The 10,996-nt window shown below is 56.9% G+C and overlaps 4 protein-coding genes across 4 annotated transcripts; 2 read left to right on the forward strand and 2 right to left on the reverse strand.

The window, feature by feature from the left end:
* Window positions 1–75: 75 nt before the first annotated feature.
* On the reverse strand, window positions 76–3,627 carry ENH_00074390 (hypothetical protein, conserved; the record flags this gene model as incomplete). Its single annotated transcript, XM_013582824.1, has 2 exons — window positions 76–3,286; window positions 3,542–3,627. 2 exons carry the CDS (start codon window positions 3,625–3,627, stop codon window positions 76–78), a joined length of 3,297 nt encoding a protein of 1,098 aa, XP_013438278.1.
* Window positions 3,628–5,481: 1,854 nt separating this feature from the next.
* ENH_00074400 (hypothetical protein, conserved) lies at window positions 5,482–6,661 on the reverse strand (the record flags this gene model as incomplete). Its single annotated transcript, XM_013582825.1, has 4 exons — window positions 5,482–5,753; window positions 6,006–6,237; window positions 6,400–6,454; window positions 6,624–6,661. 4 exons carry the CDS (start codon window positions 6,659–6,661, stop codon window positions 5,482–5,484), a joined length of 597 nt encoding a protein of 198 aa, XP_013438279.1.
* A 1,083-nt stretch (window positions 6,662–7,744) lies between these two features.
* ENH_00074410 (hypothetical protein, conserved) lies at window positions 7,745–8,615 on the forward strand (the record flags this gene model as incomplete). The annotated part of the gene is made up of 2 exons (XM_013582826.1): window positions 7,745–8,020; window positions 8,394–8,615. 2 exons carry the CDS (start codon window positions 7,745–7,747, stop codon window positions 8,613–8,615), a joined length of 498 nt encoding a protein of 165 aa, XP_013438280.1.
* Window positions 8,616–9,430: 815 nt separating this feature from the next.
* ENH_00074420 (LysM domain domain-containing protein, putative) lies at window positions 9,431–10,318 on the forward strand (the record flags this gene model as incomplete). Its single annotated transcript, XM_013582827.1, has 1 exon — window positions 9,431–10,318. The coding sequence occupies one exon, from the start codon at window positions 9,431–9,433 to the stop codon at window positions 10,316–10,318; it is 888 nt and encodes a 295-aa protein (XP_013438281.1).
* Window positions 10,319–10,996: the final 678 nt, after the last annotated feature.

The raw sequence follows: 10,996 nt of genomic DNA on the forward strand, positions 1-10,996 counted from the left end.
GGGGCCCCCTAGGGGCCCCCGAAGGGCCCCATGGGCCTTCAGGGGCCCCCAGGGGCCCCCAGGGGCTGCAGGCAGTCAGCACTCCCCCAAAAGGCAGTCAAAGGGGGCCCCCGGGGGGCCCCCCTGTTGTGCATGTGCAAGTCTGCGTCGGGCCCCCAGAAAACCCTGGTCTGCAGCAGCAGCAGCCCTGAAGGGGCCCCCGGGGGGCCCCCCGTAGGGGCCCCCCGGGGGGCCCCCGTAGTAGGGGCCCCCCATGTTGCTGCCCAGGGGCGGGGGACTCAAACCCAAAAGGTCATCAGCCACGAGGCCCCCCACAGTCTTCAAAGGATGGTCTACAAGTTGGTGAAGTCTTTGGAGGGGGCCCCCCCATCCGGGGCCCCCGGGGGCCCCCCCCCAGTACCCTGGGGGCCCCCAGCCGTACTGGAGGCCCCGCGCGCTCGGGGCCTCCCCCGCTGCTGCCGCTGCTGCTGCTGCTGCTGCTGCTGCTGCTGCTGCTGCTGGGGGCTCTTCTGGGGGGCCCCCGCGGCTCGGGGGCGCTGCTGCTGCGCTCCGCGGGGGGCCCCCCTGCTGCTGCAGTTCGGTTTGCTGCTGCTGCAGTCCCTGCAGCAGCTCTTCCGCAGTTGAGGGGAGCACGCCGCTGTTCTCTGCGTTCTCCTCGGGGGCCCCCCGCTGCTGCTGCTGCTGCTGCTGCTGCTGCTGCTGCTGCTGCTGCAGGCGCCTGGTGGCTGCTGCTGCAGCAGGCTGGCAGCTCCTCAAGCCTGAGACCAAAGGCTCCGAGTAAGAAGGCTGCGGCTTGAAAACTGCTGCTGCTGCTGCTGCTGCTGCTGCTGCTGGCTGCTGCTGCTCTTTCAAGTAGCACCAGCTGCGGCGCAGGTTGAAGGTGTAGCTGCTGCAGCGCAGCACAGCAGCACAAGCAGCAGCACAAGCAGCAACAGACCCCACAGATCCATCTTCTATTTTCCGGATGTCTTTGCCCACGCTGTCGCTGCCGAATCGCAGGCAGTCCTGCGAGTTCCCGTTTGCTGCTGCTGCTGCTGCTGCTGCTGCTGCTGCTGCTGCTGCTGGGGGCGCTGCTGCTGCTGCTGCGGGGGGGGCTGCTGCTGCTGCTCCGCCGCGTGCGCCTGCTGCTGCAGCAGCTGCCGGCTTTGCTGCGGGGCCTCGCGCTGCTCCGGCGGCTGGGGACCGTCCTGCTGCTGCTGCTGCTGCTGCTGCTGCGGGAGCTGCTGCTGCCCGTGCTGCTGCTACTGCGGGCGCCCGTGCTGCTGCTGCGGGTGCACGCTTTGCTGCTGCGGCCGGTACTGCTGCTGGCGCCCGTGCTGCTGCTGCTGCTGCTGGTGCTGCTGCTGCGGCTTTGGGGGCTGCTGGTGCTGCTGCTGCTGCTCCTTGAGATGGCTGTGCTGCTGCTGGTGCTGCTAGAGCCTCTCCTTCAGCTGCTGCAGCAGGATTAGGGCTTTCTGCTGCTGCTGCTGCTGCTTTTGGCGCTACTGCTTTGTTTGCTGCACCCTGCGCTGCTGCTGCTGCTGCTGCATTTCGTGGTGCTACAGCTGCTGCTGCCCCCTCCTCTGCTGCTGCTGAACTCGCCAGGATCTCTGCTGCTGCTCCTGCTGCTTCCCTTGCAGCAGCAGATGCCTCATCTGCAGCTGCTGCAGCAGCAGCTGCTGCTGCTGCATGCTGGGAGTGAGCGCCAGTTGCCTTTGCTGCTGCTGCGGCAGCTTCTGCAGCACTCGTTGCTGCTGCAGCAGCAGCAGCCGCGCTTGCAGCAGCAGCTGCTGCTGCCCGTTCAGCTCTTTGTACGGAGTCTTCATACTTCTGGTGCATTGCAGGTGTTTTCTGCTGCTGCTGCTGCTGCTGCTGCTGCTGCTGCTCTTGAGGCTGCTGCTGTTTGCGCTGCTGCTCAGGCTGCTGCTGCTCAGACTGCTGCTGTTTCTCCCGCTGCTGCTGCTCAGGCTCCTGCTGCTGCTCTTGATGCTGCTCCTGCTGCTGTTCCTGCTGCTGCTCATGATGCTGCTGCTCCTGCTGCTCTTGCTGCTGCTGCTGCTGCTCAGGCTCCTCCTGCTTCTTAGGCTCCTGCTGCTGCTGCTGCTGTTCAGATTCCTCCCGCTGCTGTTCAGGCTCCTGCTGCTGCTGCTGCTGTTCAGGCTCCTGTTGCTGCTGCCCTTCAGAAGCGTTCTGCTGCTGCTGCTGCTCTTCAGGTTGCTGCTGCTGTTCAGGCGTCTGGTGCTGCTGCTCTTCAGATTGCTGCTGCTGCTGCTGCTGCTCAGGCTCCTGTTGCTGCTGCTCAGCAGGCTGCTGCTGCTTCTGCTCCACGTCAGGCTGCTGTTGCTGCTCCTGCTGCTGCTCCGGCTGCTGCTGCTCCGATTCCTCTTGCGGCTGCTCACGGGGCTGTGGCTCCTGCTCCTGTTCCTGCTGCTGCTGCTGCTGCTGCTGCTGGTACTTTTGCTGGTACTCCTGCTGCTGTTGCTGCTGCGGCTGCTGGTACTTTTGCTGGTACTCCTGCTGCTGCTGCTGCTGGTACTTTTGCTGGTACTCCTGCTGCTGCTGCTGCTGCGGCTGCTGGTACTTTTGTTGGTATTCCTGCTGCTGCTGCTGCTGCGGCCGCTGGTACTTTTGCTGGTATTCCTGCTGCTGCTGCTGCTGCGGCTGCTGGTACTTTTGCTGGTACTCCTGCTGCTGCTGCTGCTGAGGCTGCTGGTACTTTTGCTGGTACTCCTGCTGCTGCTGCTGCTGCGGTTGCTGGTATTTTTCCCGGTACTCCTGCTGCTGCTGCTGCTGCGGTTGCTGGTACTTTTCCTGGTACTCCTGCTGCTGCTGCTGCTGCTGCTGCTGCTGCTGCTGCTGCTGCTGCTGCTGCTGCTGCTGCTGCTGCTCGTTGTACTGGTCAATTCTCTTAACAATTGCTTCCCTGAGCTGCGCAGGGTTTAGCCCCCTTGTGCTAATTTGCTGCTGCAGCAGCTGCAGCACGTCATCTAGCTGCTGGCTGCCAAGAGAAGCAGCAAGACCTTTGCTGATGAGTCCCGTGGCTGCTGCAGCAGCAAGCCTTTCTATTTCAGAGGTCTGCTGCTGCTGCTGCTGCTGCTGCTGCTGCTGCTGCTGCTGCAGGCCGAAGGCAATGGCGGCTATTTCCGCAGTGAGGCGGCTGGGCTCAATGCCCATCTGCTGCAGCTGCTGCTGCTGCTGCTGCTGCTGCAGGTGCAGCAGCAGCTTCAGCACTGCCTCAGGCGTGGGCGAGGCCCCAGTTCGCTGCTCCAAACCCTCCATAACCCGAGCAGCAACCTCGCGAACATCCCTGCAGCAGCAGCAGCAGCAGCAGCAGCAGCAGCAGCAGCAGCAGCAGCATTGAAGGGAGCAGCACGGAGAGTGCCCAGGAAGCGCACGACACCCAGCAGCAGCAGCAGCAGCAGCAGCAGCAGCAGCAGCAGCAAAATCAGTGGGCAGCTTGTAGGGATGAGGGTAGTCCCACACACTCTTGGACTCAGGGGCTAGGGTCTAGGGTCTAGGGTTTAGGGTTTAGGGTTTAGGGTTTAGGGTTTATTGGGCTTACGGGGCGCGAGGTGACCTCGGAGCTGCAGCAGCAGGAGCCCCCAAGGCCGCCTGCAGCAGCAAAAGGGCCACAAGGGGGCCTAGCATTTTAGGCCAAGACAACATGCTGGCGACAAACCCTAAACCCTAAACCCTAAACCCTAAACCCTAAACCCTAAACCCTAAACCCTACACCCTCCACCCTAGAGTGTGGGCGGCACTGTGGCGGCGGAAAGCCAGCCAGAAGGGCCCTTCTCTCTGCCGCAGAAGAGGCTGAGGAAGGGTTTAGGGTTTAGGGTTTAGGGTTTAGGGTTTAGGGTCTGGGCTGCCAGGAGCTGACAGATAGACAACCAGCGTAAACCCCAAACCCTAAAAGAGGGAATAGTTGGGTGGTTAGGGGTTTGCGTGTAAATTGGAAAAAGAACAAAGTTGAAAGACAATGATGTGGCGACCCACAGAAATCCACCTCTAGGGTTTAGGGTTTAGGGTTTAGGGTTTAGGGTTTGGGGATTACAGGTGAGCGGTTTGGGCTCCGGGCGCGGCGGTGTCCGTGAGCAGCAGGTCACCTAAACCCTAAACCCTAAACCCTAAACCCTAAACCCTCAAACACCAAATGCTGACAGAAATTTTTTATTTTTGCTTTCAAACAACAGATATAAACGCTAAACCCTAAACCCTAAAACCCTAAACCCTAAACCCTCGGTCTGCGCCGAATGTCTCCGGTGCTGTTCACTTGCAAACTGCGAGACTGCTGCCCAACCCTAAATCCTAAACCCCAAACCCTAAACCCTAAACCCTAGACACTAAACCCTAAATCTTAAACCCTAAACTCTAAACCCTAAACCACGAAGGCTGCTTTTCAATGTCAGCTTTCTAGCCTGAACAGTACCCAGTTCTCTCGGTGGTTCTAAACCCTAAACCCTAAACCCTAAACCCTAAACCCTTAACTCGAAACCCCCGAAGCCAAAACCTCGACTTTTTTCGTGCAGAGCAACACAGATTCCGGAGCAGAAGCCATGCGCTAAACCCTAATCTCTCAGCTCTAAACTCTAAACCCCAAACCCTAAACCCTAAACCCTAAACCCTGGGCTTTAAACCCTAAACCCTAAAATCTTGGCTCCAAGGAAAGAACAAAATGCAGATTCTCAGCTGCTAGCTGTCCTTTTAAAAGTTCAGCTGGTTAAGTACTGGTCACATGCTAAACCCTAAACCCTAAACCCTAAACTCTAAACCCTAAACCCTAAACCCTAAACCCTAAACTCTAAACCCTAAATCCAAACCCTAAGCATTAAAGAGAGCTGAGGGGACTTGTTGAGTCTGCTGCAGCTGCATGCAGCTGCTGCTGGAAAGGCTTGAGGACCAGCTAAATCCGTTGCTGCTGCTGCTGCAGCGGCAACTCGGCTGCTGCTGCTGCTGCGGCGGCGACTGAACTGCTGCTGCTGTTGCTGCAGCGGCATCTCAGCTGCTGCTGCTGCTGCCGTTGCTGCAGCTGTAACTGAGCTGCTGCTGCTATTCATGCAGCGGTAACTGGGCTGCTGTTGCTGCTGCTGCTGCTGCTGCAGCGGCGTCTTCACCGCTGCTGATTGCTACTGCTGCTGCTACTGCTGCTGCTGCTGCTGCTGCTGCTGCTGCGCTTTTCACTTTTGTATTTCTCACCCACTTTATTTTTTATTTTTGCTTCTCTAAGAGGGTTTATTGTCGAAAGGGTTTTGTTCTTAAAACCCTCAGCGAGCAGGTTGGGCCACGCCCAGTGCCCTTGTCTTTCCTCAGGCGCTAGGGTTTAGGGTTTAGGGTTTAGGGTTTAGGGCTTAGGGTTTAGGGTTTGGGATGAAGCGGCTGTTTCGGTTTGCTGCAAAAGAGCATTCGATGCCGCCGTCTCTCCCCTCCACGCCTTCACCCCAAGGGTCTAGGGTTTAGGGTCTAGGGTTTAGGGTTTAGGGTTTAGGGTTTAGGGTTTAGGGTTTAGACGCCGAGTTTGGTGACAGCGTGGGGCGGCTGCATGCCGATTTGCCTCCAGGCATCTCCGAGGGTTTCTTTATTTTCGGACTTTGTTTCTAAGTTTTGAATTTTAAAAATAACTTCATTTTTAATTTGCTGCATTTGTTTTTCAAAAGCAGCAGCAAGTTCCTTCTCCACTGCTGCTGGCTGCTGCAGCTGCTGCTGCAGCAGCTGCAGCACGGACTGCAGCAGCGACAGAAACTCCGCCTCCAGCGAATTGCACTTTTGCTGCAGCTCTGCGAGCAGCAAATAATAAAATAAATAAAATAAATTAAATAAATAAAATAAATAAATTAAATTAATTAAATAATTAAAAATAAAAAGAAATTAAAAGGAATTTATTAATTGATCAAAAGAAACAAGAGAGGAGAAAAGGAGAAAAAGAAAGAAGAAAAAAAGAGTTTAAATTGAGAGAAAAAGAAACGGAAACGGGCTGCAAACCCTAAACCCTAAACCCTAAACCCTAAACCCTAAACCCTAAGCCGCACCCTTCATGGCCCGCTGCGTGTCTCCGATTTCATTGTCGAATTGTTTGGCGATATGCTTCTGCTGCAGCAGCAGCTGCTGCTGCTGCTGCTGCTTCTGCTGCAGCTGCTGCTGCAGCAACTTGCTGTCTGCTGCTTCTTGCTGCTGCTGCTCTCGCAGCTGCTTCTGCAGCGCCTCTGCTGCTTTAGACCCCCATCTTTCCTTCTCCTTTAAATGCCTTTTTAGGGTTTTCAGCTGCAGACAAACCCTAAACCCTAAACCCTAAACCCTAAACCCTAAACCTTAAACCCTAAACGCTGAAAGCTAAGTGTTTCAGCATATGTAGGACTTTGCTGAAGTGCACTATTTTCTAGTTGCAAACCCTAAACCCTTAACCCTAAACCCTAAACGCTAAACCCTAAACCCTGCATTTGAGGCCGTAGGTCTTGAAGTCTTGGCGTTAATCCCGACCCTGTAAACCCTAGACCCTAAACCCTAAACCCTAAACCCTAAACCCTAAACTTTGCACTTTAAACCCTAGGCGCTAAACGTTACCCGTCAAACCCTAAACCCTAAACCCTCAGTTTGAAGCCCTACGCTGCTGAGTCCGAGTGCCAAACCCTAAACCCTAAACCCTAAACCCTAATGAGCAAAACCGAGACACTTTGTCTTGTCTCATTTCTGTCAAGGGTTTAGGGTTTAGGGCAAGCAGCGGAGTTAAATCCTTTAAGAAGGAACTGATTTAGGGTTTACGAGGGTTTAGGGTTTACAGGGAACTAGGGTTTCGAAGCTATCAGGGTTTACAAGGGTTTAGGGTTTACAAGGGTTTAGGGTTTACAAGGGTTTAGGGTTTAGGGACTGAAGGGACGTAGCGTTTTCTAGGGTTTTGTATTTCAAGGGAATTTGACTCGAAGGCAAGCTGGTCGCGGCCCGTTTCGCCGTTTCGCTCTTTTAGGGTTTAGGGTTTAGGGTTTAGGGTTTAGGGTTTAGGGTTTGGCTGGCCTCGTCCTCGAGCAGCCGCTGCTGGTGCAGAGCTTCGAACTTCTTTTCTTTTGCAAAAATTAAATCTTTTTCTTTCTTTTTAAAAAGTTCCATTAATTCCAAATTGGCTGCATGCAGCGCAGCCTCAATTTCCGCCTTCGTGGGACCCTTCTTGCTCTTCGCCATCCTAAACCCTAAACCCTAAACCCTAAACCCTAAACCCTAAACCCTAGGGGGGACTAAAACCCAAAGCACAAACCCTATACCCTGAGGTCTGGGAGTAAACTCGAGGGTTTCGTCTGCGGCTGGGAGCGGAAGCCGCAGCACGCGAGCTGGCAACGGGCTCGTCGAGGGTTTAGGGTTTAGGGTTTAGGGTTTAGGGTTTAGGGTTTAGGGTTTACGGTTAGTTCATAGTTTATTATTCAATTAATTCAACTTAATTTACTTCTGGCTAGATTGGGTGCGCAGACACACCAAAGCATGCAGCCGAATGCTCGCCGGGGCCCCCGGGCCCTAAACCCTAAACCCTAAACCCTAAACCCCAAACCCTAAACGCTAAACCCTCAACCTAAACTTCTAAGTTATCTCTAAACCGCTTTTCATTTTTGTTTGTTTCGAGATAAAAGATACTGCCGAAGTCCTGTGTCGCTCCACAAACCCCAAACCCTAGCTCTACACCCTAAACCCTAGCCTCTAAACCCTAAACCCTAAACCCTAAACCCTCAATATTTTGCTTCCCAGCTCTTAATACTAAACCATATCAGTTCTCTTTCTCCCCCAAATGCTGCAGCGAGCAACTGCTGCCCTCCTGCTTTCGGGGGCCCCCCTGGGGCCCCTCAGGGGCCCCCAGACCCCAGCAGCAGCAGCAGCAGCAGCAGCAGCAGCAGGAGCAGCAGGAGGCGTCCAGGGTCGCCGTTTCTACATGGGCCCCCGTAGATGGCCCGGCAGCAGCAGCAGCAGCAGCAGCAGCAGCAGCAGCAGCAGCAGCAGCAGCAGCAGCAGCAGCAGCAGGGGCTCCCCGCCAGCTTCTTTTTCAATCTTCAGCACAACCTCCATGGTAACTGTCCGCCCCTCTCCCCCCACCCTCGAAATGGCCCCAGGGGGCCCCCAGGGGGCCCCAGGGGGCCCCCAGGGGGCCCCCCAGCCGGGGGCCCCCCGGGGGCCCCCCAGGGGTTTATGCGGGAAGGGGGTTTTGTGTTTTCTTTTTTGCCAAAGTTGGCATCTCAAAAGACTTTCGACAAGTCCGCGAGACTGACAGTTCTTTTAAAGGCGAAGCACGTTGGCTGCCTCCTGTACCCTCTGGGGGCCCCCGGGGGGCCCCCAGGGGGGATGAGTGGGCCCTGGAGGCCCCCTGCGGGCCAGGGTACACTTTGAGGGTCAGCCCCCACTCGGGGAAGCCGCAGACACACGTTTGTATTGCGCTGCTGCAGCAGCAGCCGGAGCCGCTGCAGCAGCAGCAGCAGCAGCAGCAGCAGCAGCAGCAGCAGCAGCAGCAGCAGCAGCGGAAAGCTGTGCACTTGGTGGCCTGCAGCAGGGGCGAGTGGCTCACGCTGCAGCTGCTGATGCAGCAGTCGCTGCCGGTTTTGTTCAACTGGCACAAAGAGGCGCTGCTGGCTGCAGCGGAGGACGAAGCCAACCCAAACCCTAATTAGGGTTTAGGGTTTAGGGTTTAGGGTTTAGGGTTTGGGGCAAACAAACCCGTGGGACTCGCCCCAACACTTTTGCAAAGTTAAGAACAACTCAGCAGCCGCGGAGGCTGGCCAGAGGCGTGCATACACCCCAGACAGCGTGCTAGGGTTTAGGGTTTAGGGTTTAGGGTTTAGGGTTTAGGGTTTAGGGTTTGGGTTTTTGGGTAGTTCTCGGCGCGTTGAGCGCATCTTTAGAAAACGCGCAGAAACAGAAAAGAGATGAAACAAAAGGAAAAGAAAAGTCAAGGAAAAGGAACCCAACTCCGAAGGAAAGACAGCAGAGGCTGGGGGGTGGAGGGGGTTTCTCAGCGCCTCGGGAGCCCGAAAGAAGTGTCAAAAGCAAAATTAAATTAAATTAAATTAAATTAAATTAAATTAAATGAATTTCTTTTATTTATTTCGCATTTTCCCCGCAAAAACCTCCAAAAGTCTTCCGCAGGGGCCCCCGGAGGTGTCTGTACACCGCAGCCCTGCAGCAGCTGCTCGGCGGCGCCGCAGCAGCAGCAGCCGCTTTTCGCGGGTTTAGACCTTTCTAAAGAGCAAATTAGTTAATTTTTTTGGTTTTTATTTCCTTTTTTGACTCTTTTATTTCCTTTTTTCTCCTTTTTAGCTGCCTTTTCCCCCAGGAAGCCCCTGCCTCGCAGCCGCCGCGCGGCGGAGGGGCCCCTGCTGCTGCTTCAGGGGCCTCCCAGCCGCTTCAGGGCCTCCTCTGCTGCTTCTGCGGCCTCTGAGGGGCCCCCGAGGCCCCCCTGAGGGCCCCCAGTACCCTTTTTTGGCCCATGGCTCCCGTATGCTCCCCCACAGAGGGGCCCCCCGCCGCGGGCTCTCCTGCAGCTTTCGAGGGCCCCTCGGGGGCCCCGGAAGCGTCGGGGGCCCCCTCAGCAGCAGCAGCAGCAGCGCCGCCGGCAGCAGCAGCAGCAGCAGCAGCAGCAGCAACGGCGGACCACAAACACAAGATAAGGCCCGCAGACACTCTGCTGTCCATTGCTGCAGAGTACGGGGTGTCTATACACCAGCTCATGCGCTGCAACAATTTAAGTTCTTCCGATATTTGGTTTAAGACCCATTTGACAGTACCCTGTGACCCGCAGCAGTGCAGGCACTTTCGAGGGGGCCCCCCGGGGGCCCCCCGGGGGCCCCCGGGGCCCCCGGGGCCCCCGGGGCCCGCGGGGCCCCCGGGGGCCCCCCCGCCGCCTGGGGGCCCCGCCCCTGCGGGGCCCCCCGAGGGGGCCCCCCTAGCTGCGGCCGAGGGGGACAGTTCAGCATTAGGGCCTCGGGGGGCCCCCAATGGGGGCCCCTGCCCAGCACCGGGGGCCCCCCACAACAAGGAGGGGCCTCGGCAGAAGGGGCCCTCCGCAGCAGCCCCGGGGGGCCCCCCAGGGGCCCCCCCAGGGGGCCCCCCTGGGGGCCCCCCGGGGGCCTCCGCCCCGGGAGAGCCCGCAGCGCCCCCCGGGGGGCCCCCCGGGGGGGCCCCCGGAAGAGGAGCGAGGGGACTATTCTTTGTCGCTGGATTCGGACTTCCAAAGAAATGCAAATGTGGCGCTTTTGGTGGAGGGTTTGGTGCGGGAGGTGGACATACACCCGAGAGTGGCGCGACAGCGCATTGTGGCGCGAGGTGTACGTACACCTCAGCGGGGGCGGTTGTAACAGTAACAAATGAGAAATGATATTTATTATTTATTATTTATTATTATTTATTTATTTATTTATTTATTTATTTATTATTTATTTATTTGTTTATTTATTTAAATGAATAAAGGGGAGAAATCGAGTGGGGGTTGCGGGGAGTTTCTCGGGCCCGTCTGCGGTGTACAGACAGCTCAACACTGCATGCATGATGCAGCAGCAGCCGCAAAGCCCCGCCGCTCCCCCGTGCGCCCGAGGGTTTAGGGTTTAGGGTTTAGGGTTTAGGGTTTAGGGTTTAGGGTTTAGGGTTTAGGGTTTGTCTGTAGCTGCCTCTAGCGCGCCCGGCAGCGAGGCTGAACATTGCCGAAAGCAGCCGAACAAGACCCGAACTCACTGGCCGCCTCGCTGCTTTGCTGCTGCTGCTGCTGCTGCTGCTGCTGCTGCTGCTGCTGCTGCTGCTGCTGCAGCTGGCCTACGGGGAAGCCCTGGAGGACTGCCGGCGGCTGCGGACTCTGCAGCAAGAACTGGACTTGTCAGTTTCGGAATTAATTTCTTATTTGCTCATTTACGACCAAGACTTCGACACTGCCCAGCGCGCGCTGCTCCAAGACGCCCACTGGCACAGGCGAGGGTTTAGGGTTTAGGGTTTAGGGTTTAGGGTTTGGGGTTTGGGGTTTGGGGTTTGGGTTTAGGGTTGGGGGTTGGGGGTTGGGGGTTGG

This window comes from Eimeria necatrix, genomic scaffold (genome assembly GCF_000499385.1).
Source record: "Eimeria necatrix Houghton genomic scaffold, Enh_scaff755, whole genome shotgun sequence".
Classification (NCBI taxonomy): Eukaryota; Apicomplexa; class Conoidasida; order Eucoccidiorida; family Eimeriidae; genus Eimeria; species Eimeria necatrix.